The 27,029-nt window shown below is 31.1% G+C and overlaps 3 protein-coding genes across 5 annotated transcripts; 1 reads left to right on the forward strand and 2 right to left on the reverse strand.

Annotated features, from left to right (window-relative positions):
- Nucleotides 1-2,874: 2,874 nt before the first annotated feature.
- Nucleotides 2,875-6,269, forward strand: LOC141671530 (U-box domain-containing protein 9). Of its 3 annotated transcripts, XR_012555164.1 has the most exons (4): nucleotides 2,875-3,365; nucleotides 3,845-4,977; nucleotides 5,520-5,596; nucleotides 5,699-6,269. XR_012555164.1 is itself a non-coding variant. In XM_074477800.1 (2 exons), exons 1-2 carry the CDS (start codon nucleotides 3,066-3,068, stop codon nucleotides 4,925-4,927), a joined length of 1,383 nt encoding a protein of 460 aa, XP_074333901.1. In that variant the 5' UTR covers nucleotides 2,876-3,065; the 3' UTR covers nucleotides 4,928-5,186. The 3 variants fall into 3 exon arrangements, 1 of the variants encoding a protein (XP_074333901.1); XR_012555165.1 differs by lacking the exon at nucleotides 5,520-5,596; XM_074477800.1 differs by lacking the exons at nucleotides 5,520-5,596; nucleotides 5,699-6,269 and having other exon boundaries at nucleotides 2,876-3,365; nucleotides 3,845-5,186.
- A 275-nt stretch (nucleotides 6,270-6,544) lies between these two features.
- On the reverse strand, nucleotides 6,545-10,161 carry LOC141672184 (E3 ubiquitin-protein ligase CHIP-like). Its single transcript, XM_074478715.1, has 8 exons — nucleotides 9,776-10,161; nucleotides 9,617-9,684; nucleotides 9,430-9,493; nucleotides 8,532-8,603; nucleotides 7,871-8,004; nucleotides 7,496-7,649; nucleotides 7,094-7,204; nucleotides 6,545-7,011 (listed from the first exon to the last, which is right to left on the reverse strand). Exons 1-8 carry the CDS (start codon nucleotides 9,887-9,889, stop codon nucleotides 6,886-6,888), a joined length of 843 nt encoding a protein of 280 aa, XP_074334816.1. The 5' UTR covers nucleotides 9,890-10,161; the 3' UTR covers nucleotides 6,545-6,885.
- A 3,108-nt stretch (nucleotides 10,162-13,269) lies between these two features.
- On the reverse strand, nucleotides 13,270-18,821 carry LOC141673040 (adenylylsulfatase HINT3). Its single transcript, XM_074479771.1, has 7 exons — nucleotides 18,446-18,821; nucleotides 17,224-17,279; nucleotides 16,472-16,529; nucleotides 14,839-14,905; nucleotides 14,003-14,058; nucleotides 13,823-13,876; nucleotides 13,270-13,731 (listed from the first exon to the last, which is right to left on the reverse strand). The coding sequence occupies exons 1-7, from the start codon at nucleotides 18,629-18,631 to the stop codon at nucleotides 13,582-13,584; spliced, it is 627 nt and encodes a 208-aa protein (XP_074335872.1). The 5' UTR covers nucleotides 18,632-18,821; the 3' UTR covers nucleotides 13,270-13,581.
- Between the last annotated feature and the right edge of the window lie 8,208 nt (nucleotides 18,822-27,029).

Genomic DNA, 27,029 nt, shown 5'->3' on the forward strand with positions numbered 1-27,029 from the left:
ATTGCTAGCATCTCCTTCACTCCCATTAACATTTTCATCTTCATTGGAATGATGAACATAAACATTTATTTTGTTATCATTATCTAAGGCATATGATCTCATACAATTCACATCACGCTGAGTTTGTATTAACACTAACCCAACTTCCAAATCTCTCTTATGCAGCCTATAATACAGAGAACTATGCCCACCATAACCTAATGCCTTAGTCCACCCTCTAAGATTATCCAAAGTAACTTCATTAAGGTCCCGAAAATGATAAACGGTAACTTTTCCCCCCACATATTCAGTCCTGGACAATCTCTTTAACTTTCCCCCATGAAACAAAGACATACTAATAACATCCTCACCTTCAATACAGAAAAAACGTTATACCAAGCATTTTAAACAAATCAATACATGCATCCCATTTTAAACAAACAACAACTGGGTTATCAAAATTCAAGCTTAAACATACATCGATACATTAATAATCAAAGTTTAAAGCTTAACCATTAATAATCGATACATTAATTGATACACTAATTGATACATAAAGAAACAGATCACAAATAACCAATACATACAATTAAAACCCAATATAAGGGAAAGAGAAGTACCTCCAGAGCTCTCATCACTACCTGCCATTGAATTCCACGACTGAGAGTTCTTAATCGCCGGTGATTTCCAAGAACAACTCTCAAATTTCTCAATTTTGTATTAAGGACAGTGTTTAGGGTTGAAAGAGTATATCAAACATCAAATGTCACAGGTTTGATGTGAAAAGACAACTTTGCTCATCCGATTTATAACGTTTTTATTATAATATCGGGTTAGGGGCTAAAAGGTATGTAAGTACATACCTTGGGGTTTTATGGGTACGCTCACAGAATTCGGGGGCTGATAGGTACAAACACATAAACTTCAGGGGCCAAAAGGTTAATAAGCCTTTTATATAAGATTTAAGTATTACATATATACATTAAAAAGTGTTTTTATGAGTAATATATATACTTGAGAGCAAGTCCAATACATTATTATAATTGGTCTTATAGTTATAATATAGTTTTAAAATGAAAAAATTTTACTCAAATATACATATCTATACTTATTCTTATAAATGCATACATAGATAGTTAGTATTATATTTAGAACTAAAGATATCTATAACTATCTTTTTCAGATCATTAAATAACTATAAATGAAATTTATATTGATTTGCTTTAAATAAAATTTCGAAGAGAGAGACAAAATTTTATTAAATTTGAAGATGTTTGATTGCAAAATAGAACAACCTTTACTGTTGAAGTTTTATTTAGAACTACAATGCACTTTTTTATCAAGTAAATCCAATGTATAGCTATAGTCGATCTTATAGTTATAATATAAGATCAAATGGGAAAAAATATATTCGAATACCTAACTATACTTGTAAATGTAAGTCGGTCACATATTGAGAACTTAAGATAGTTATAGCTATCCATCAATATCATTGAACTACTATAAATGAAATGTATATTGGTTTATTTTAAATAAAATTTAGGAGAGAGATAAAATTTTACTAAATTTGAAAAATATGTGGGTGTAAAATAGAAAGTCGAAATCCTATTTTAACAGTAAAATATATTTTTTGATATCAAATTGTAACGATGAATATAATCATTTTAATTTTAGCACTAGCCTTACTCAATGTTGCTCCCGAGATGAAATATTACGGTTCAACCCATTAAAGTAGTGCTCATTGCTAAATAAGTATTTAGGAGCATTTTCTCAAAATATTACTATATTTGACTAGTTTTTTTTTCCAAACAAGAATTATTTTAAATACTTTTAAAAAATTTAAAAACAATAAAGAATATAAAAAATGTTGAAAATATAAGAGTTAGGAATGAAGTATCACCGTAAATACCAAATTCCAACTTTAACTTCTTCCGGACACTTTTCACTTAGGCCACGCTCATAATTTTTTTTTAAGGGAAGTAAGCAGGTGATTTGAAGATAAGAACTTTCTTTCATTGAAAAACGGTTGAGCACGGTTGGATAACTCAATTGGTTAAGAGTTTATCCTTTGTTATCCCTGGATTCGATTATCGCTCACCCCGAGAATTTACGAGAACAGATACATAAGGTTATAAGCCATATTTGTCAAAAAAAAAAGAACTTTCCTTGCCTTTTTGAAGTGAAAATTTTAGGGAAAAATATGTCTAATTTTATACTCCCTATATTTAATGAATAAAGTTAGTGTAGTGGGTGTAGTTGATTTTTATATTATAAATTTTTACTATTTTTGGTAAGTTTGAAATATATAGAATTGAATGTGACATCCAAAAAAAGGAAGTGTATAGAAATATGGGACAGAGGGAGTATATTATTTTCACCTATTTTCATTTTTCTAAAAACTCTCAAGCATAAATATAAAAAAAAATTACTTACTCATTACTTGTTTTCTCCTTTTTTTAAACTCGAGAGCAAGTGAATGAGGGGTTGCGAATTCATCAACCCTCCAACACACAGATTTCCCTAGTAAAATTTTCAATTGTTCGATTAATGAGATTTTCTATGGTGTGTCGAAGGGCACACAATAGTCACTAATTCTTATATAAATAGACTATTTTTGTTGGTGGTTGAATAATAAATGTTAATGACCCCTGCATTCACATCAATTCACATCAATTCCACCAATAAAAAGAGCCCATTTTTATTGGAGTTAGTGACAAGGGGACCGTTGATTAATAATCCACATTATTCAATTACTATAAAAAAATAATCTTTTCATTTGAATTTCAAAAGTTAAAGTAAAAAAGTGATTTTACAACTTGTTGTCTTGTAAAGCGAGAGAGACAGGTGTAACAAATATATCCTTACAGCAAGATTCAGCTGATGGAATTCAATTGATGCGTCCTCAACGGACCACTCAACTGTGGCCCCACACTTCACTTCCCACATAAACACAACAACACATACACACACAACACAACACACACAGTTACATTATGTCAGAGAGATGAGTAAAAAGATTCATTTTTTGTTAAAATGAGAATGGCCCATTTGGTTTGATTATTATCTTGGGAGCATCTGATAATTCTATGGCCAAGACTGGGGTTTATGATACTCATCCAGCTATGGTTGCCAAGGCTAAAGAGTTGAAGAAGGAGTTAGAGAGATTGGTTAAGTCTATTGTTGATGAAGATGGTGTTTTGTTTAGTTTGGGAGCAGTTGATGGAGCTAGTCAGATTTTATGTTCTTTGAAAGAACTTAAAGTGAATGGTTCATCATTGTGTTTGAAATTGAAAGATGGAAGTGATTCATTGCCTTTTCCTGAGGAGTTCTGTTGTCCCATTTCTAAAAAACTTATGTTTGATCCTGTTATTGTGGCTACTGGCCAGGTTTGTATTAATCTCTCTCTCTCTCTCTCTCTCTCTCTCTCTCTCTCTCTCTCTCTCTCTCTCTCTCTCTCTCTCTCTCTCTCTCTCTCTCTCTCTCTCTCTCTCTCTCTCTCTCTCTCTCTCTCCCTCCCTCCCTCCCTCTCTCTCTCTCTCTCTCTCTCTCTCTCTCTCTCTCCCCTCTCCCTCTCTTCCTCTCTCCCTCTCCCTCTCTTCTTTCTCTCTCTCTCTCCAGGGGAGGAATTCAACTTGTTTTCTGTGTTGCTCACTTGCTCTGTTCATATGCATGTTCTTTAATATTTTATAAAAATTTTAGGCCTTTTTCATTTTGTATGATATTGTGATTGGTTCTTATAAATAGATTCACATTTGTTGTGCACTTCTTTTTTGTATGTTCATGTAATTGGTGAATTAATATGTTGTGTGAATATGTTTAATTTTCCTTTGTAGTGTGTTTATCTGAAATGAATAATTTTTTGCAGACATATGATAGACCATTTATACAGAGATGGTTAAAATCTGGAAATAGGACATGTCCTAAAAGCCAACAAGTTCTTTCTCATACTATCCTTACACCTAATCACTTGATTAGAGATATGATATGTCAATGGTGTAAGAACCATGGAGTTGAGTTTCCAGATACCCTTCAGTACTCAGATGAAGGAGTAACTGAACCCGATCGTCACCGTTTCGTGTATTTGCTTGAAAAGATGTCTTCCTCATTGTTGGATCAAAAAGAAGCTGCAAAGGAATTGAGATTATTAACTAAGCGGACTCCTTCATTCCGTGCTCTGTTTGGTGAATCAAATGATGCCATACCTCAATTACTTAATCCACTTTCGCAAACCAAATCTAGAAATGAAGTTCACCCTGATCTCCAAGAGGATTTGATTACTACAATTCTGAATCTATCAATTCATGACAACAACAAGAAGATTGTTGCTGAAACACCAATGGCGATCCCTCTTCTTTTAGATGCTTTAAGGTCAGGAACAGTTCAAACGAGGAGCAATGCAGCTGCTGCTCTCTTTACTTTATCAGCTCTTGACTCTAATAAAGAACTCATTGGGAAATCTGGCGCTCTAAAACCTCTCGTTGATCTTTTAGAAGATGGACACCCATTAGCTATGAAGGATGTTGCTTCGGCTATTTTCAACCTTTGTAAGCTTCACGAAAACAAATTGAGGGCTGTTAGGAGTGGTGCTGTGAGAGTGATCCTTGAAAAAATCAAGAACAGAATGCATGTTGATGAGTTATTAGCTATTCTTGCCATGCTCTCAACTAATCAGATAGCAGTCGAAGAATTGGGAGAGCTCGGAGGTGTTCAGTGTCTTCTTAGTATAATTAGAGAGAGCTCTTGTGCTCGCAACAAAGAAAATTGCATTGCAACCCTTCATACTATATGTTTCAGTGACAGGACCAAGTGGAGGGAAATGAGAGAGGAAGAAAATACTAATGGCACAATCTCTCAGGTTGCTCATAACGGCACCTCTAGGGCCAAGAGGAAGGCCAGCGGTATACTTGAGAGACTTAATAGAGCAGTCAATCTCATCCATACTGCATGAACACATGTTTCCAAACACGAAGTCCGTAAATTCTACATCCTTTTTCGTTCGTAAGTCACTATTTCCTCCTCTGTATATCCCGGTCATTCTCAACTTTTAATATTTGTACATAATGTTATCTTGAGTTTGAGTTTCAGGTTGTTGAGTAGTAGTCATTGTGAATAACCACGTTTAAGGATGGAACATTGTCTGTAAGATTGATTCTCTCCGCTGTATATATCAATAAGCATTTTCACAAGCAAAAAAATAGTTTTAGAGATATTATTATATATAAGTGTGCGCTAATATAGCAAAAGGCTCTCACTTGTTGTTAGATGGCTTCTAGTTCACTTTGAAAATGCAAGTGGGGTTTCTTAAATTTGTCTAGAAGCAACATTTAAAATCTAGTTCTAATTATTCGTGTAGTGAGTAATCAATGCCTCTTGTGTTCTGTCCACAACACCTTGCTGTATCTGCAATCCACATGGCTCTCATGCTTTAGATATTACTTCCGGTACATACTTTTAAGGTGGTGGCACTTTGTTTGCTTGCGACAATCAATCCATTCTTGTTGTTTGGAGTTATTGTTGGTTTGATATCAACCCCCTTGCAGAAAATAAGGCCAAATCCTTTACCACTTCGAATAATTCAGTTGAAATTGGGATAAGATAGGAATGGCTTAGGATTAAGGTGAGAAGGCAATAAAAAGCTCTTCTTTTATTGAATGGTGCTGGTTTTTTCATGTGTTCTAATTAATATGCTGTGCCTTTTCGTTCTAATCTCATGGCTTAGGATCATGTTGGCAAGGGAACACTAGAACTATCGCGAATGGTGCTGGCTTCTTGCTTCTGGCTGTGCTCTATTAAAAAATGCCGCCCCTATCACTGATTGTCTTTATCAATCTATTATTATCCCACCGTAATCAACATGGTGCTTCGATGTAGGCGTGCAGCTTAGATTTTTTCGATGTTCATTTGGATGAAATAACTTGCGGTAATTTTATCACCTTCTTGTAACAAGTTCAGCAGTGATACAAATAGTTGTGCAGAAATAGACAAAATAAATGTTGTACAGATCAGAAGTCAGTGAGTATGGTATGGCACATCACTGCAGAAAGGCCTAAAGTGATGCAATGAAATCTCAGATCTTATTGCGAAACACTTGTGTAAGCTGAGATTTTTTATGCCCTTGCACATGCATCGCCTGAAAATTCTACTTGTATTTCAGATTTGCAGGTGTTTACTGTATCTGGATTTGGAATTTTTCTGGTGGAACTATTAAACCAGCTGAATTTTTCTGTTGATGCTGCTGATCTAAAAATCACCGATTTTACCGATTAATCATCTAATTAATCGTTTTAATATGTTCTGCCGATTCAGTTTTATAATCCGATTAATCACTGCACTATTTTCTTAAATTAATATATTTAGTATAATAAATTAAGTATTTTTATATTTTATCAAACACATCCGATTAATTACCGATTATCCAATTAATTAAAGAAAGACTGCTCTATCGAACAATGCCGATTTCCGCTTTTTAGAACAATGGTTCCAGATATCAAATGCAGCTTGATTTTATTCAGACGTACTAGAAAGGGAATACTATCAAAATCTAAAATCACGCTGGAGATCTAAGTTAAACCAAAACGGAAAAGCTACGAGTATTTTCAGTTTCAAGCAAATCATGTCTATTCCTATTTTATATACAAGCAAATATTCTGTCACAGTACACAATATGAAGAATAGTTCACTATTAGCTGTAAGTACACAAGATCAATTAAGAGCTTAATAATTCAGGACGGGAGAGCAAAAAACTGGAGACCTTCGAGCTGGGCACACCACAAGCATGAAACCGACCATCAATGTTCGACCAAAAGTGTGAAACTGTACATCACCTATGAGGCTACGACAAATTTTGCACTAATAGTAACACCAAGCGTGGCAGTAATTAACCCTTGCGATATATCCTGTTAAATGTCAATACATCCTATAAGCCCAACCATTTTTCCGCAAAAATGCATTTACTGCTTCTTTTATAGCCAGATTTGGGATCAGCTGGGACTGATTAAGCAATTCGCGTGTGATTGGATCAAATTTTCCCACCTGCCCAGTTGTCGACTAGCATATTAATATATACTCAATCCTCAGAAAAAAAAAAGGATTGCACATGAGAAACTTGATATACCTTGTTGAGATGCTCAAGAATAGTTGAACGCTCATAGGTGATTCCACTAGGAGTAATGACCGGATCACGGAAAATGTCGAGTGTAATTTTACAGCATAGATAGTCCGGCACCTGAAATTCCCAATAGAAAACTAGTAATAAGTAAAGTCCACTTAAATAAGATTGAGGGGGCGGAACTCGAGGTAAATTGAGGGAGTAATGCAAAAAGTAAATGGAAGTGAAAGCAGTACGAGCAATTGCTTTTACATCCATTTTCTACTATAACAATAACTAAGTTAATTACATACGATAGAAAAAACTATGGAGAATAGAAAAAACATAACAGCTGGCCTGTCCTTTGACTTTGCAAAACTTTACACGGGAAGACATTTTAGAATGCTAGACAATGTGAACAATGCTCACCTCAGTTGGGTTGTCATCTTCAATAGCTTTGTCAATTACTTGCCCAAGAGCCTTTAACTGTTCTGGATAGACACTATTAGAGTGATCAACAAGCCCTCCCAAATTATGAAGATCATGCTCATATTTCTCCCTAAGAGCAGTCTCACAAGCTTCTCTGAGTAGCAAACAAAAAACAGTTTAGTGGCAATCGAACAGGAACAAAGGAAACACCAAAGGTGAAAAAAGCATTTAGATAACCACCAGGTCACAATTACAAAGCTTTTGCATTGTAGTAATGAAAACGGTGCAAAGCATTAAGACCTTCACGCTATTACTAAATTAGGCTTTTGCATATATAAAAATTTAAGAAATAGATGAAGAAAAAGAAGCAAATACTTCAAGGTTTGTAGATTCCATGCTCTCATGGTAGATTCTTGCTCCCACTCAAGGTATCTTGCTTTGGCTAGCTCTTGCCATATTTCTTCCACCATGTAACCCTTAGGATCTGCGCCTCTCCCAAGATCCAGAGCCTACATTTATATCAGATTAGAAAAGTTTCCTTCCTATATTCCTTAACAATCAGCTGTATTTGTTTCAGACTGCTTGAGAAACATAAAATAGTACTTCAGAAAGACTCTGCTCCCAGGCCCGTGGATAGGATATCGTGCTAAACTCAACACTCTTATAAAATATTTGAGAATTGAGATGATAAATCTTCAGCTAAATGCCTACTATTTGAAATTAAATTTGAATGTATGCTTCCAGCCAAATTACGAAGAAACCCTATGTTTACAGATTTGCCAGCTTGTATGTATAAGACCATATGAATAATCCGTTTCTTCTTTCGAGGATTTCTAATTATCGCATTTAGTCTTGCTATCTTTAATACTCTAGGTCTATAGTACACAAAATTATTTTCTTAATGTGTGCATGTCATATAATTCACTAACAGTTTTCAGTTTGCACACACTCACACACACAGTACAGTTATATATAGATAAAGCGGTCCATATGCACTAGAATGAAAAACATGAATTAGACAAAAAATTTATCATACTTTCTCCAGTTCCTTGACCCCATGTGCATACACTTTCCTCTGTAGTAATGCAAGACCTAGCATATAATGACCCTGCAATTAAAATCATGTCTTCTGAGATGATTATATTTGAGGGAAAAAAGTGGCATATGTATTAGATGATAAGGATGCAAGAGCAAATTATTCAAAATAAACCAGCATCCATATTGTTGTTGATTAATTATTACCTTAACTGGTCTCACATAAACATGATGTGTGTATGACATGACCTTTTTCATACAAGGCTTAACTCTACTTCTAGGTGCTCCATTAAGTAGTGACTTATACCTTTATTCTAAGAAAAAAGCAAGAGCATCACCACTAAAATATAGAAAGGCCAAAAAACTCTAAAGCAAAATGGGTTGCCAAATGTTATCAAGACTAAAGCCGTGAAGGGTGATTTGACTGATTTCTAGTATAAGCTATTGTCATTAACATTCACCTCACTACACCATCGGTACTTAACTCAAATTGAATCTAATGCATAACTTAATCATCTATACAAAAGAACTTAAGCTAGAACATTCCAATATGCAAAAGTATATACAAAAATCAATATTAACAAAAAAAACCTTGATACTTCTTTTTTGCTAATTAACATCAATATTTTGCTTCTGTGAAAGTAGTTATATAACACAAATTTCAAGTACACCTTGTCAAAAAAAAATCAATTGTATTTGTGGAAGTATCGGATGTGTCCGAGTATCCAACACAGAGGGAAACACGTTAGGTAACCTAAGAATCCCCGCTTCTTAGATTATGAAAAAATGAAGGTACAGTGTTTAAACATGTACAAGAACTTGTACCAAAAAAACAAGAAACATGCTCAAAGTATAATTAATAAATGCAGTCGACATTAAAACCAATAAATAATACAGACCTTGACAGAAGTGCGATCAAGCTCGATAACTCGCCTACAATCCTCTTCAACTTTGGTCCAATCACTACAGTACACACATAAACAATAAAAACACGAAACAACAAAGATTGACAAAGATTTTAAATGTAATCGAGCATAATTACGACACAAATTGATCAAGAGAGGGGAGTTCATTTATATAAATTACTTGCGCTTGCGATGACAAAGAGCACGATTACTCCAATAAACAGGAACATTAGGGCACAAAGTAATAGCCTGAAAATTATAATTAGAACTACATTAGCAGGATAATTATAATTAATTAATAAAGAAAATGAAAATAAATAGGGATTAATAAGGGGGAGACCTCAGTATAGGCATCAATAGCAGCAGCGAATTTGAGTTTAGAGAAGTAAAGATTGCCGTCTTGACGGAGTTTCTCGGCTCTTTGGGTGGATGTAGTTGACCCTCCGTGTCCCATTTTACAATTCAATTCTGTTGTATGTAATTGTATCCTAATTTGTGCTTATATAGACTTGTCTTAGTAATCTGTAACTATCTCTCTCCTCTCTTTCTCGCCCAATCTCTCTCTCGCCAAATCTCTCTCTCTCTCCAACCTCTCTATCTCTCTCTCGCCCAATCTATCTCTCTCCAATCTCTCTCTCCAATCTCTCTCTCTATGTCTCTCTCTCGCCCAATTTCCCAGTAGTTTTCTTTTTCTTCTCTCCAACTTTGAGACTTTTCTCGGAAATTGTATGAATTTAAATTTCTTATATACTTTTTTCTTTTTTAATGCTGTATTGATTTTAATAAGAAGAATCTTATGCACACAAGACGTGTCTGATGTGAATTGGGTTTGGGACCACGTAAGCGAGAATTTGAATTTCGGACATTTCTATACAGGTATTACTATTAAGGGGTTGGCCCAAAGTTGGCCCAAATATCACTTTTTTATTCAAATAACCCTCATTGTCACTTTTTGAATAATTGGCCCCAAATATCACTCCAAAACGGAGTTCCGGGTGGAGTTTTTGTTATTAATGAAAAACGTGATTTCGTGTTCTGTTTTGATTTTTTTTTCAAAAAAACATTGAAAATGCAACTTCAATTCGTGTTTATGGGGAAAAACGCAATCTCAAGATGAGTTTCTCGTATTAACTCATTTTTTATCTGCGTTTTGAATTTTTTTTTTTTTGCATCCTGAGAAAAACTCCGTATGAAACTGCGTTTTTACGAAAAACTCATTTTGAAACGCCGTTTTTATATCCCTAAACTCAAGACGAGACTGCGTTTTTTACCGAAACAATTTCTGAAATTGCGTTTTCAGCAAAAACTCGGTTTGAAACCGCGTTTTTCAAAAAAAACATGAAACGAAACTGCGTTTTCCTTTTATTTAAAAAAAATAAAAAAAATAGTTATGGTAAAACTCAACACGAGACTGCGTTTTTCGTCTATTTTTAAAAACTTCACCCGAAACGCCGTTTTCCAGTGACATTTGGGGCCAAAAATTCAAAAAGTGACATTGAAGGTCTTTTGACTCAAGAAAATGACATTTGAGGCCTTAATTTTTACTATTTTACTTGAAATTCCGATTTATTTTTATTTTAAAGTACATTCATTCTTTCCTGACCCAAAAAAATGTATATTCATTTCTTCAAAATACGTATTTCTTTTCAATAAAATCAAAATCAAAATCCCCAATCATTCATTATTAGGCATCTTTAATTATATCATGAGCGAGTTATGCAGCTCATCCTCAGTTTATTAGGCATTTTTAATTATCTCCTAAGATATTTATATAGCTCACTCTCGACTTTTTTGTAGTACTATGCATCCCGAATTAGCACGCGGAACTTTTTTGAATGATATGACAGAACGCGCAATGTCAGTGTCAATTCATACAATTATTTTAAGAACTTCGAATGCTTCCGGTAAATATCCCCTCAACTATTATTATATTATATTTTTCTTACTCGTTATTTTATATTTAATGAATGAATATAAACATGATAGTAAGTGTACGTTTAAAACGAAACGATTAAACTTAATCTGTAGAATGCCGTTAGTATTTTTACAAATAAAAAGCTACAAATGAACATATATATTGAATACAGAGTTAGACCAAAATCTTGAATTTTATTTAAATAAACTATATGTACTGTTTTATATTATTACTGAGTTAACTACTAACTTACAATTAACTTACTCAATTTAAAAAGATAAAAAATTTATAATTGAAGTCAGAATGACTTGCAATCATAATATATAATAATATAAAATTTACATTATTGTTAATATTAAAGTCGATTTTAATGAAAAATATTAGTTTTTGAAATTCAACGTATATATGGGAAAATGTTAGTTTTTTGTTTACAATACTGTTAACAAAGTAAGATTAAGTTATGTGTGTGTTAGCATGTAAATTATTGTATGTTACATCTTTTGGCAAATTATGATGGTTTCAATTATTTATATGCTAAATATCTGATTTATGTACATGTATAATCATTATTAACATCTAGTGAGATAATTAATTACTTAAATAACATGTATTTATAATTATTCAAAAATTAAAATTGTGTAAAAAATAAATTGCTATAATTTATATATGGTATTCGCATTATCACTGACAAACCATCCATATTTATTTTTTACGCAATCGGGTATCAATCATGGTTGTAACATAAAATGAATTATATATTTTTAAGACTTATCATTAATATTCATGATTTTTTTCAAGAATTCGAAAAAAAATTGTATTTATATTATTATTTAAACCATTTTAAGTTTCTTTCATTATGACTCTAATATTTCTTCATATAATAATTTGATAACATTTTATACTATTCTTCTAAAATTAAAAATTTTCAGTTCAATAAACTTTTATAAATATGAGTTGAACTGGTTAATTCCTTCAAATTATTGAATAATATATGTTTTTTCCTTAAATAATATAAAATGCATCGAATCAAATTTTACAATAGAGTATAAATATAACTTTTATTTGAATAATTCAAAATATTTGTACAATATTATCTTGATCAATGAATATTGTTGATCTGAAAGAATTCTTTTTAAAAAGTTAGTTTTTTTTAAGTGAAAAATGAAAAATAAATCGATTTAATATATAATCGTAGTTTTAACAAATCTAGTGAGATCTCATTTCAAATTTCAAATATTCTTAAAAATTGGACAAATTCCAAAAATAATAATGCGTTATTTTAATATAAATAATCAATTGACTTGATCCTATAAAGACCTCAAACACATTAATTTATATTAACATAAGATATTAAAAATTTTCACATTATTGGTAAGATATTCTCGCCGAGCTTGTAATTTAAATTTACTAAACGTAAAATGTGACGATGTTTTTCGGCCAGGTTATGTAGTCAAATTTCGAGTATTTTTTAAATAATGGGCTAAGTTCTAAAATGTATTGTCTCATTATAATTCGAACTTATCTAAATATGTAATACCAATATAGATTATTTATATATAACTGATTCTATATTCAATTTTTTTTAAAAAAATTATATATGTACATTTTAATTACTTTTATAATAAAAAAATATGTTAAAAATATATGAGATATATTTTCAAACTAAAAAATGATTAATAAATAAGATAATAATCCATTTATCTACTATACCTAATTATATATATGAAATTTAATTAATTAAAATTAATTGTACAAATATCAACTAACTATCAGTTAAATAAAATATTCATTTAACACACTTACGGCACTCGTGACAATATTGTGTATTGGTAAGAGGTTCGATACCCACAAACCACATCTTTTATATAAATATTAAAAACAGAGGTAACGGGACTTTTTAATAAATAAACAAAAGACCGTGTATGATTAAATATATTTCACTCGTAAATACAGACAACAAACTGTTTTACCTGGTAAAAATATTAATGTCAAATGTAAAATACAGATAAACTTGTATGACTCGGTCTCCCTCCCTAACAATACTTTTACTGCATTTTCTCAATCAACTAAGAAACTAAACATATAAAATACATTCTGAAAATTTGATAATCAAAACAACATGATAGTAAACTCATTGACAATATGTACAACTCATTCCCACAAGTTTTACAATAGGGGTGATCAAAGAATGAAATTGCTGTTATATGTCCACACCACACAGTTTGGAGGGATCAATGTTCCCGCAAGTTCCCAATCAGGCTAGTCGATACTTGATCGCTGCTGTCGGCTCTATAGTTTTCCAAGGATGACAATTTCTCTCGAATGCACTCAACGAGATTTGAAGCTTCTTTACTACACTTCAAGGGCTGTCTTTGCAAACTCTGTAATTTGCAAATAAAGTCTCTCTGGTTATACATATTTCTAGCCTTGTTGGTTTGCATGTTGAATAAATGTGACAGATAAAATATTTACCTCAGAAGCCCATAAGCAATCCCGTGCATTTCGGGGAATTATATGGATGTGGGTCTGAACGTGCCATATTGCAAAATAATATCAAGAATGTTAGTTTCTGAAGAAAATTCCACTTGAGTAGACCAATGTCTAGAAGATTTAAAAACTTTTAAACGAAATTACTGATTTATATGAACTTACATGATATATAACTTGGCCAGCAGCGGCACCATTGTTGACCAACAAATTAAATGAATCTGCAAATTCAGAGTTTATTTTAACAAGGGAATTTAAAGCTCATTATCAACAAAGCATAATAATAAGACCCAGTCAGAAATTATTCTAAACGTGAAGTGACTTGGCTAAACAAGGAAGGTGATTCTAATTATCATAATACAAGGTTATACAGTAATGTACTATATACGGATTTAAAAGGATTGTTGTAGCTGGCATCCTTCCCTATTTGACATTCAGAAGAATCATAACGATGAACAATTTTAGTATGAATGAAACGTAACTTTAAAATAAAATTGCAGAACAAATATTGTGCATAGTTACATATTAAAATAGGTTTACAACGTTAGTGACTGGAAAAGTATAATGTGAGTATAGCATGAATTGAAAATATGAAAAAAATGTGTTGTAAGCCTTCTATCTTCACAGGTCCAGCATTGTGTATATATAGGGTGTTGATGCTGTTCATTTTATATAGCGAAGGACATTTTTTGGGCAACTTACAAGTACATTTAGACAAAAAAAAAACAAAACGGCGCCTCAAGCCTGATCTCAACTTGGACATTCGATATGCTAAATCATATATAATCCAACAATGTCAGACGTATATATCATCAACCGCAGCTAGGACAATTTTCATTACATCAAGTCATTCTAATAAACTGGTATCTAGCATGTGCCATTTCACTACGAATTATAAATAGAAAAAATGTCTCTCCCACAATGAAGGGGATGAGATAGGATGTCTTAAATTACACAGCAGGTTGACTGACCAGAACATCATCAAAAAATAAGATGCATACCGCAACCAGTTGCTTTCATGACTGCATTGCTAATTACTGGTACCTTTGAACACATAGCACCAATTACCTGCACCGTTAAATTGAGAGATCAAAAATAGGCAAACATGTACAAGGAAATTGTTTGGTTTGATGAAGAGACAAATTCTTATCGACAAAGTGAAGGGAATGAAAACAAGCAAAATCAGGTTAGCCTTCCAAGTAATGTGTTTCATGCTGTGTTCTGAAATTCTGGTCCATTATTGTAAAAGAAAACAATGTAACTCAATCAGCTAGATCTTACTAGATTATAATACATGCACTAACGAACTGTGTCGTCAAGAGTACAACTCAGTGAAGACAATGTTCTAACTAGAAAACAAATTCAATTGCAATTTACGTAAGTTTATCCAGGGAATGAAAACAAGCAAAATCAGGTTAGCCTTCCAAGTAATGTGTTTCATGCTGTGTTCTGAAATTCTGGTCCATTATTGTAAAAGAAAACAATGTAACTCAATCAGCTAGATCTTACTAGATTATAATACATGCACTAACGAACTGTGTCATCAAGAGTACAACTCAGTGAAGACAATGTTCTAACTAGAAAACAAATTCAATTGCAATTTACGTAAGTTTATCCAGGGAATGAAAACAAGCAAAATCAGGTTAGCCTTCCAAGTAATGTGTTTCATGCTGTGTTCTGAAATTCTGGTCCATTATTGTAAAAGAAAACAATGCAACTCAATCAGCTAGATCTTACTAGATTATAATACATGCACTAACGAACTGTGTCGTCAAGAGTACAACTCAGTGAAGACAATGTTCTAACTAGAAAACAAATTCAATTGCAATTTACGTAAGTTTATCCAGTGAAGTCCGTGGATTCAAGGTTGCTCCATATAGGGGTTTAAATGAAACAATATTTGCGAGCCTTTCAAGCTCAGCTTGTAAAATATTAGAATTCGACTAGACAGTAAAAGAGTCGAAGACAAGCTTAAACTATTTGAATACCTTATTGATCCTAACGCGTGCTTCGAATTACTCAACTCATGAGGCTCGCAAGCCTAATCGAGCTAATTTTCTATAATTACTATTAACAAGCTACAAATATACTCTTATATAATTGATTAACAATATTATACATATATAATGTAGTTGAACTCGGGCCTATCATATTTGAGCTTTGCTCAATATCTAATACAGTTGCTCGGGCTTTCGAGCTGAGTTCAAACATTTTGAACTGTTGTAAAGTCGGGCTTAAAAGTTAATGGCTTGGTAAAGTTCAAGCCTGAGCCCGAACATTTTGGTCAAGATCAGGATCGAGCGTGACTGTATTTGCCCAAGTGTGACTGTATTTGGCTCAATTAGATTACAACCCTAGCTACATAAAAGAAGCAGAGAAAAAGAATGCTCAAATATTAGAACAACAATCTCAAGGAAGACATGATCAGCTGCTACTCATTGTTATGATAAATGAAAACTAGCTTGTTAAAGGTGGCCAACAGATTTATTTCTCAAGCCATTGCTAAATAATTTTCATTATCAGTGGGTAATCCTTTGTCGCAAAATATCAATTGCTTGTTAAACCCTGGGAATTCTGTGAAAGTAGGATACTCCAAATTATAAAAAAAAAATCATGTTCAGTAATAAAACTTACAGATGGTGGAGTTGCTTCCAGGCAAGAAAAATGACCTTTTGGAATAATAAGAGAGTGCCTGATAAATTAATGACGGTTAGAACTTTAAACAAAATTAAAGAGATATGGTTCACATACAATAAAATGGTAAATAAACAAAAGTTGAACAATCAAATTACCAAAAGGTTGTCCCTTAACCCGAGTTCTAAACAATATCAATTTTAGTTCACCTGTTTAATAAATTTAGTGATTGAGGATGCCATTGTAAAATCAATAGTAATAGCTAGGGACCCTCTAATCTATTGCTACTTGGTCATGTGATCACTCAGCACTTTAATAAAATGGAACAGCAAATAAATGGAAGCCTAGGATCTATTACTTCAGTAACTCGAATTTGGCTGAACCACTACCACGGCAGCCCGGAAAATTTATGCATAAGTACTACAGAAAAGAACATCATGCAGCCTGGCAGCCACAAGGCCATTTATAAATAAAAAGAGTCAAGCCACGAAATGCCTCTATAAGAATAACCGAATTGAATGTTGATAGTATGTGCAAAATTATTAAGCATCCAATCAATTTGGTTGCCATTTAATAACAGGGAAAGGAAAAATGCATCTATCACAACATTGTAGGTCATACTTTTGGAAATCATGGTAGATAAATCCCTAGTGTTAGTTTTGAATTTTTAAAGCCTACCAAATGGAACATATAATTTTACACCAAAACAATAAATACATAACTATTCTGTATTCAACATGATAATACCTTACCCAAGACTGAGTGGGTTTACATCCAAAATGCAGAGGCAGACATCATCTTCATAAATCTGTGGCCATAAAAAATTTAAGGGATCTGGGAAGAGGGAGTAAATAAAGAGTGCATATAAATACCACAACAGAAGCCTGTTTAAATATTTTGTTTTTTGATGTCAACGAGAAATTTGAATGGAGGAACATAAAACTCTAAAATGAAATTTTGTACTAAAGTTAGCTCATGCTTTTTTGTTGTGTGTAATGATCACTTTTCAAATGTCAAGATTGCTAATGAGAGACAGACAGTTTCAAGAGCTATATTATTTGCTCAATTTTGTATAAGCTCAATAAACTTGTTCCCACAAATTTGAAGAAGTCCATAATCCTAATCTTGTCCATAATTCTAATCTTACCAACTTTAAAAGTTCACCACTTCGACCAAACTAATCCTACCGAATAACGTATAGAAAACCTCTAATTTACTTAAAAACATAAAACACCTTTTCCTAACAACTCAAGTGAAACCAACTGTATTCTCTCTAATAGCTTACAATCCAAATATCACTTACTTAATGCTAGTTATAGGCATATAAATACTGTGTATTCAAAATCAAAGTCTACACTTGCTACTAATTAACCAGAGATTATTTCGAATATAAGCAATAGTATGCAAAGAATTAAAACTAAACCAGAGTTATTCACTCTTGTTAATCCCTAATGTTAATAATAGCTAACAATTCTTTATTACCTCTTAAATTCTTTATAAAGTTTGAATCTTTTACAATGGTGGTAATAACAGAACCAGCTGCAACATTTGATACTTATCTAATCCTAGCTCCAAAAAAAAAAAAAAATCAAATACCCACAAATATTTTAAAATTGTTTTTCACAACATTTCGATAAAATGGCCACAAATTACAAAAACCCAAGATAACAATCAAGAAAAGCTGTGATTTTTAGCACTAAAAACACAAAAGAAAAGCAACCCAAGAAAAGAATCAAGAAAAAACTGTGATTTTTAGCATTAGAACAACAAAAGAACAGCAACCCAAGAAAAAGTTGTGATTTTTAGCACTAAAAACACAAAAGAAAAGCAACCCAAGAAAAGAATCAAGAAAAAGCTGTGATTTTTAGCATTAGAACAACAAAAGAACAGCAACCCAAGAAAAAGTTGTGATTTTTAGCATCAAAAACACAAAAGAGAAACAACCCAAATGACAAAATGGAAAGAAAAGATTACCTTGAAAGCAGGAGAGTCTCCATTAATAATCTTGCAGAAAACACAAGAAGAGCTATCTTTATTAATAACATCATTAGAAGAAGAAGAAGAAGAAGAATGAGAATTAGAGAGAGAAATGATAGAGTTGGGAGAGGAGAGAGGTTGTAAATGACAAGTGAGAATAGAGAGACGTCGATGGGCCTCCATAATTTTCAAGAACAAGTGAAGAAGAAGGAGCTAGAAAGTATTGTGGCCATGCTTTTTGTTGGCTATTCTTGATTGATGGTTTTATGAGGTGAGGTCAATACATTTGAGCTGCTTATGTGTATCCTATACAATACATGCGTAATTTTATATTTTTAATGATTTTATATGTAGGAGTATTATATTTATGAACATGAATCTCCATGCCTGATTGAAATGGACTGATTTTGTGAGGTCGGGAGGAAATGGATATGTTCCGGGCCTATTGAGAAGGCGTCTTGTTTTGGTTGTTACGCTTTTTACGTGATATCGAGGTTTCGAAACTTGTCTAAAATATTTTATGAATATTTGCAAAAAATATTACTCATTATCGAGAATATGTTGGGTGTATGAGTGAAAAAAATAAAATAAATTATTATCAGTTAATTTTAGAAACAGTTTTTGTGAAAAACGATAAAAAAAAATTGTTTTTGCGGGAGCAAGAGGATTGTGTTATCTGGAGTATCTATATCTATACTCTTTATTAATAAGCGAAACTATGTATAATTTGGTGTTAAAAGTACCGAAATACCATTTTGGTACTTACCTGACATAAGTTGACTTCTATTGTCAATAAATTTTGTTTTTAACATAAATTGACTTCTATTTTTTATAAATTTTATTTTTTTTGTTAGTATTCATCAAATTGTCTACTTAATTTATAAAATAAAAATATTTTTTAAACAATTTGTAAATTATATTTTAAATTTATTAAGTTACGTTAAATTAATTAAAATAACTTATATTTATTTTTTATTTTAGAAAAACTACAAACTACTAAGTAAACTACTAACACGAATTGACTTATATTCTTCGTAAATTTTATTTATTAATAACCTATATTAAAAAGTTATTAAGTTATGTTAAATTAAGTAAAATAACATATATTTACTTTTATTTTGAAAAACTACTAACTACAAAGTAAATTATTAACACGAATTGACTTCTATTCTCGGTTTTATTTTCTATAATTTTAAAAATAATTAAGTAATAACAAATGCCTTTAGTAACATTTATTAATTTTTAAACTGAAAATTATTGATTTAACGATTGTATTTGTTATTGTTCATCACAACGCTTATTTACTTTAAATTGAAAAACTTATTTTAACTGTAATAAATTTATGGGCTGAATTTAGATTATATTAAGTTATATTAAATTAAGTTTAATAACATCTATTTACTTTTAATTTGTAAATTATTTTTTATCGATAATTAAGTAATATTAAATAAACTATATTGAAAAGACTAATTATAAGATAATTATCAAATATATTAATTAATATTAAATTATATAAAGAACAGATATTTGGTTCATAAGATAAAGATACAATTCATTTCACAAAATAAAACTAATATGTTAGATTTCTATATCAAGTAAAACAATGCAAAATTAGAATTATAGTGAAAAATTTCATAACTGATTCGATTATTTTTAACCACATAACTATTTTTTCCAAGTACCAATTTAATATTGATATTAATATATTAATTTAAATTCGTGTTTCTCCCGTATTATGAATAATTCTCTACAAATTTTAATTCGATATTTTTAATCTCGGACCCGTGTTTAGCACGGGTTATTAACTATCTATACTAATAAGGAAACCATATTTAAGTCCTAAATATTGGTACCCACTATAAATTTATACAACTTTTTTTAAAATTTTATGTAATAAAATCTCAACTAACAAAAATTTATTTATACTCTCTGTATATTTTATTTCCCTTCAATTTTTATTTGTTGTTAAACATCCAAACGTCGGTTTACTTTAAAATAATCATATTAGTAAGTTAACATGTCAGATTTATATAAGTAAATAATTAAATCATATTAGTAAGTTAACATGTCAGATTTATATAAGTAAATAATTAGGTGCATGCATAACTAGAACTATACGGTGAAATTTTAGAGTTACACTTAACTTCGATTTTTGTAACTACATATTTTAACAGCATTTTATATATTATATTTAGATTTATATTTTCCACGAATTATGAGTTTCACTTTTATGCAAATAATAATATGATACTATTATTTTTTAATTTCGAGCCCGTGCTTCGTACCGGACAAGTAGGAATAAACAGCAGTACTGAGGAGACATGTGAAGTGTTGGCAAAATCTTTAAATTGGGATCAGCTCAGAACCGAATGTGGCGACAAATATTTAAATCACTCACGTCCTGTCCTGTGAATCCCCTCTCTATTATACTCCATCCGTCTCATTATACGTTTCCTATTTTTAATTCTGACACTATTTATAGTAAGCGATTGATTATAATTTACGTCTAATTTATAAGATCAAATATAGTCATGAGTAACCATGAGTGATCTTGTTGAATTCATATTTATGAGTACTTTAATATAATAAAGTTTATATATTTAATACTAATACGAAATTAAAGATATTAGCAATCAAAAATATACATTGACAAACGTGTCTCACACAAATAGAAAACGTTTTTAGGGACGGAGAGAGTATTTATCAACTTTTGCCTTATCCCTTCCTCCCGAGTTTTAAAAAAGAAGAAAACGAAGTGTATGGTAAATAAATTAGCTTCAATTTCACTTATAGTCATGCTCCCAAGTTTTAGAAAGGAACTAAAGTAAGCGGTAATAAATACAAGTTTGGCATACATTCACTCGAAAATTTTCAATCCAAAAATAAAATAAAAGTACTTTTATCTTATGATAACTTACTCATCTCTTTGAAAAACACGGGAGCAAGGCCTTAGAGCAAGTCCAACAGCTCCTTTATATCAGCTCTTAAGTTCAATTATAAGAATTTTAACAAAAAAATATCACTCCAACAGTGACTTAGTACTTCTTTATATCACTAAGACATGAGCTTCATTATTTATCTTTAAAACTTCTAGTGCTCCCTTTGAGCAACTTCAACAGCTTAGCTATTAGGAGTCTTAAAATCAAATATAAGTAATATGGAGAAAAAAACTACTCCAACAGTATCCTAGTGATTCTTTAAATCACTAAGAGCAAGTCCAACAGCCCACTTAAACACGCTCTTAAGTCCAAATATAAGAAAGATGACATAAAATTGCACTCCAACAGTGTCTTAGTGGTTCCTTATATTACTAAGACACTTCTCTCATACCTTATCTTTAAGGAATCACAAGTCATCCCTTGTATCATTTTTATCAATAAAAATTTGATTTCTCTCTCTTCTTTTTAGTTCTTTTCTTTCTTTTCCTTTCATATCTCATTCAAATTTATTATTATTATAATAATAAGGATTGAAAATAAGGAATATTGTTGGAGTTGAAATTCAAAATTATGTCTTAAATCACTAAGAGTTAATATTTTATAATATTTATAAGGAATCTGTTAAGAGACCGTTGGACTTGCTCTAATATCCACTAAAATCTTTTTTCCATTCCTTGTCTTTAACTAACCTTTCTCCTCTTCTAACTTTTATCTTATAATATATATTTGAAAGAAACACTTTCTCTTTCTTTATTTTAGTAATAATGTTACTTTTTAATGATTAAATACTGTATAAGGAATGAATATAGGGAATATTGTTGGAGTTGAGAATAATCATTGATGTCTTAAATTAGTAAGATCCAATATTTTATATTAAATTTAGGAAATGAACTAAGAAGCTGTTGGAGACGCTCTTATAACATTTTTAGCAATAAAAAATTCATTTATCTCTTTTCTTTTTACATTTCTCTCTCTATTTGTTCCACATTTTGTCCATTTCTTTTCAAATTTATTAATATAATAATAATAAGGAAGGAATATAAGGATCATTGTTGGAATTGAAATTCAAAATAATATCTTAAATAACTAAGAGTTAATATTTTATAATATTTATAAGAAACACACTAGAACACTGGCTCATTTGTTAAATCTGAACAGTATTATCTGAATGATTAAAATTCTGAATCAATGACTAATCTGATGCTGGACGACTAACGGGTGTTTGTTAGAGTAATTTTCAAATTCCCGAATGATAGAATTTGCACATTTTTTGTTATTTAATTATATTGTACTATAACTTAACATATATTTATTTGTTTAATATATAATTTCTATAAAATTTAACAGTTAATTTGATGCGATCATGTAACTTAAAATTGTCAAAATGTCAATTTTAATGAAAGAGTACGTGTATTTTTGAGTAAAAAAATGTGATATGTAATAAAATAATTTTTAGCTACTAATTTAATATTATAATAAAAATAATTAAATAATAATTACTTATACTATATTATAATAGACGAAATATAAAAATGATAAAATAAAAAATATATAAAACAACCGTGTATGGCACGGGTTTTAAACTAGTAATTATAATATATAATAATATGATAATGTAGCAAGGCAGAGGCCAGAGCAACATCATTTATATGGATGGTTCAGGTAGATTTTTTTTGCCGACTCGTCCAGAGGAAATATGGATTCATCCAGGAAAATATATTTTATACAAACAGCCTGAATGATATAATAACGACTCATTAACGACTCATTCAGTTCAATCCGCTTCATTCCTTTATTAACAAATGAGGCCTAAAGACTTTAGTCATGCAACCAAGACATTGTTGTTTGGACTGAACTCTGACCCAGATCCAACGTCAATCCAAAATCATGGACAACTACAACTTATTTTCTTATTGGAGGTTACGGCCCAAATGTTATAATGTCTGGTTCAAGTTTGAATGTCTTGTACTCCAACTGGTTTTTCATGTAAGTTATACAAACTTTAAAAGAATCAACCTTTCTGGGCCTTATAAGGCCCAAATTTGAAGTACATAGCCCAAATTTATTCTGTGTGCTCCATGCATCCTTATGCTCCTATGTTCTCCATGAGTCCATAAGAAGAGAAATGGAGAAATGTAAATTTTTTGTAAGAGCATTGAAAATGAAAATATCAGGGGTGTAACCAAAAATATAGTTTAGGGGAACGAATAATGTTTGGCCGAATCAAGTTATTTCATATTATTTTAAAATTATACACTAAAATTTCGATAATTTTGATAGTTGGTAGAGACGAGATTTCCAAACAAATGTCAACCAAACTAAGATGATGTCTGGGAATATTGTTGAAAACTGCTGTACTGTGAGAAAAAAGTGCTGGGGAAAAAGTGTTGTCATGAAAATTAAAGGACTGTTTGTTAATTTTTTTCAAATTTATGCATATTTTGAGATATAATATATAAAAATAATATTTTTGAGAAGGTTTAATGGTGAAACTGATACCTACTTTCTGCAAAAGCTGAAAACAGCTTTTTTTAAAAGCACGGGAATAGCGCTTTTCCAGGCATCAGCTTTTATAATTTATCAAACACCTTTTGACAGCTTTTCAGTAAAAAACTGCTGTAGCTGTCTATAGCAGCAATACCAAGCGGAGTCTATCGATATCGATAATTAGTTTGAACAAAATCCAAGGGATACCCACGAAATCTTCAATCTGAATTCAGCTTAGAATCGAATTCTTTGACAATCTTTTTATTCTACATTTACTTGACCTTGAAAAAGTGTACAAGTCAATGCTCTACTCTAAAATCTGCATTTTATATGTGCAAAGTCCTTCGTATTAATGTTATATTGACTTCTGGTCTAGTGTACATTTCAATATTAGTGAAAGATAGGCGTAAAATTAAACCAACTAGTCCTGAATTCAGCCATACATTAAGGAAAAAATACCCCAAAGAAGTTGAATGCATTTGCTTGTGAAACATTCAACCCCATTTTCTCTGCTCCAAACTTGTATTCTATGTGCACACATGTTTACACTTCCGTTCTATTTTGTCCGGTCAGCTTATACGGTCAGCTTATACGTATCTCGACTAATCTTATATATAAATAGCATCACATATGCAAGATTATTGATAACAAGATTATTGATAACATATCATATATGAAAATGTTATTTCAAGATCACTTCCTTTTTATTTTCAGAGCAAAAGATAGTGAAAAGCCCAAATTATCCTTGTATTGATTTGTTTCAAGAGTTATTTATGTGTATTCAGGGGGTCAGTTTTGTCATTTTACGCCTCATTTGCTCTGGAAATGAAAAATGGCTCTGCAAATAACATTTCCCTATCATATAACAAAGAAAAAAGACACTTTCATATATTTACATCAAAATCGTACTGATATAATTCGTAATTACGATAACTTGCTCTAGACGGGATTCTTTTTTATTCAAGAAGAATATAAGTTTAAAACTTTTAGCTTAGTGCTTATTTTGTTTCTAATATAAAAGTAAAATTTTCCAAATACATCTGACTGAATAAGCTTAAATAATTTAATCTCAATTTACCAATGAGGGGCAGGGGAATAATAAGAAAACAGTGAACATGTTAAATACATAACATGCACAATGTCTCATTGTTTAGATTTCACATTTTATATGATATCTTACAGCTCTCAGAATACAAATTAGTCAAACAAATAGAGATATAGATTGGTAACATTCCACAAAATCCTGCTAATAACGTTGACATTTACACAAGACATCTTAGCTCATCCCTCATATCACATCACAAGCATAACTCATTTTTCACTCCTCTTTAGAACCTACCTTTATGATTCAATAAGAAAGTCACTTTTCAACATGATTGGATAACTTTGTTGTAAGAGTTCATCCGCGTTGTCTTGATTCGATTTTCGCTCATTCGAGAATTATGAAAAAAAATTTCGCTCATTCGAGAATTATGAAAAATTGATAGTGTTGTTAAGTAACCAGTGATATTGAAATCTTAAAGTGTCGAAATAAGTATGAACATAATCTTATACTTTATTACTCCCTCCGTCCCTTTCAATTGTTTACATTTTTTAGAGAGTGTCTGACACGCATTTTAAGGTACATATAAAGTATAGTTATGTAATTTTTTTTATAATTTTGTTTTTCTGAATAAAAATTAAAACATTCAACTTTTATTCAGAAAAAAAAAATTATAAAAATAAGTTATATAACTATATTTTTTATACACCTTAAAATACATGCCGGACACTTCCTCAAAAATGTAAACAAAGTTATTCAATCATGTTCAAAAGTGGCTTTCTTATTGAATAACTTTGTTGTAAGAGTTATGAAAAATTGGTACTGCTGTTAAGTAATCAATCGTATTGAAATCTTAAAGTACCGGAATAAGCACGAACATAATCTTATACTCCCTCCGTCCTTCACAATTGTTATCGTTTCTAAAAGATTGTCTGACACGCATTTTAAGATGAATATAAAATATAGTTCTAAATTATTATTTTTAAAATTTTATTTTTTTTGAATAAAAAGTCAAAAACGATAACAATTGGCATAACAATTAGCCGGACCGAGGGAGTACTTTTTAACAATTACATGATTCATTAATGTGAATTTTGGCAGCTGCCGAGTTTCACTAATAAGAGGGGAGCAGTGTGTGAAATCTGTCAAGGAGGTGTTGCAAGATGAATGCAGTTAAAGAACCTAACATTATGTCACCTTCTCTAACTGAACTGAAACCTAACATAAAAATGAATTCACACACTAGCTAAATATGTGTGTACGCCATTCATACATATTGTAGTCATCACTGACTTGGCATGATAAGTTTACAGCAGAGTACAAATTCTTGTGAGCTGTGTCCTAACTCCTAACTAAATGTAGTGGAGGAGAGTCAAATAAAGGAGGTTTCCCATGCAATGTGAGTTATCTTATGTCCACATGCCAATTTTGTGTGTCTACTATCATTCCAGTAAAGAATAACTGAAGTTATTGGGTTTGTGGGGTAATTTTTAATTTTTTTTTTAAAAGAAAATGTTAGAGTTCTCATTTTCTTTTTCAAAACGATTCAGCTTAAGTGCACCTTTTTCTTTTTTTGACAAATATGACTTATAGTCTTATAATTAAGTATCTGTTCTCATTAGACCTGACAATTCGTTCGTGTCGTATACTTTCGTGTCGCGTATTTTCGTGTACTTAAATGCCAAATACAAAACCGACATTTTTAGCGTTCGTGTACATTCGTGTTCGTGTACTTTCGTTTCGGGTCGTGTATGTCGTGTTAATTGAATATTAATATATATTAAATTTAATATTAATATTAATTATAATATAATATTTTTAGGTAAATTTTTTATAAAATATATGAAAAATAAATATTTAGATCTCAATTCTAGACAATATAATGAAACCATATAATATTATAAAAATAAATATGCATACATTTATTTTAATTCTACATATATTTATAAAAATATTAAAATTTAATAATAATATTTATTTATGTCGTATACTTCGTGTCGTATCGTGTACTCGAAGGTTAAACACAAAACCGACACTAAATCTCGACCGTGTACTTTCGTGTTCGTGTACTAAAAATGCAAACACAAACACTAAATTTTCGTATCGTTTCGTG

This window comes from Apium graveolens, chromosome 7, assembly GCF_009905375.1.
Source record: "Apium graveolens cultivar Ventura chromosome 7, ASM990537v1, whole genome shotgun sequence".
NCBI lineage: Eukaryota > Viridiplantae > Streptophyta > Magnoliopsida > Apiales > Apiaceae > Apium > Apium graveolens.

Coding starts and splice junctions, on each gene's coding strand:
- LOC141671530 (XM_074477800.1), top strand. CDS start 3,066: ATGGCCAAGACTGGGGTTTATGATACTCATCCAGCTATGGTTGCCAAG. Junction 3,366..3,844: donor TTATTGTGGCTACTGGCCAG/GTTTGTATTAAT, acceptor AATTTTTTGCAG/ACATATGATAGACCATTTAT.
- LOC141672184 (XM_074478715.1), bottom strand. CDS start 9,889: ATGGGACACGGAGGGTCAACTACATCCACCCAAAGAGCCGAGAAACTC. Junction 8,604..9,429: donor TTGATCGCACTTCTGTCAAG/GTCTGTATTATT, acceptor TTTTAATTGCAG/GGTCATTATATGCTAGGTCT. Junction 7,650..7,870: donor TGGAATCTACAAACCTTGAA/GTATTTGCTTCT, acceptor TTTGCTACTCAG/AGAAGCTTGTGAGACTGCTC.
- LOC141673040 (XM_074479771.1), bottom strand. CDS start 18,631: ATGGAGGCCCATCGACGTCTCTCTATTCTCACTTGTCATTTACAACCT. Junction 14,906..16,471: donor TGGAAGCAACTCCACCATCT/GTAAGTTTTATT, acceptor TTAACGGTGCAG/GTAATTGGTGCTATGTGTTC. Junction 14,059..14,838: donor CATGAAAGCAACTGGTTGCG/GTATGCATCTTA, acceptor CTGAATTTGCAG/ATTCATTTAATTTGTTGGTC.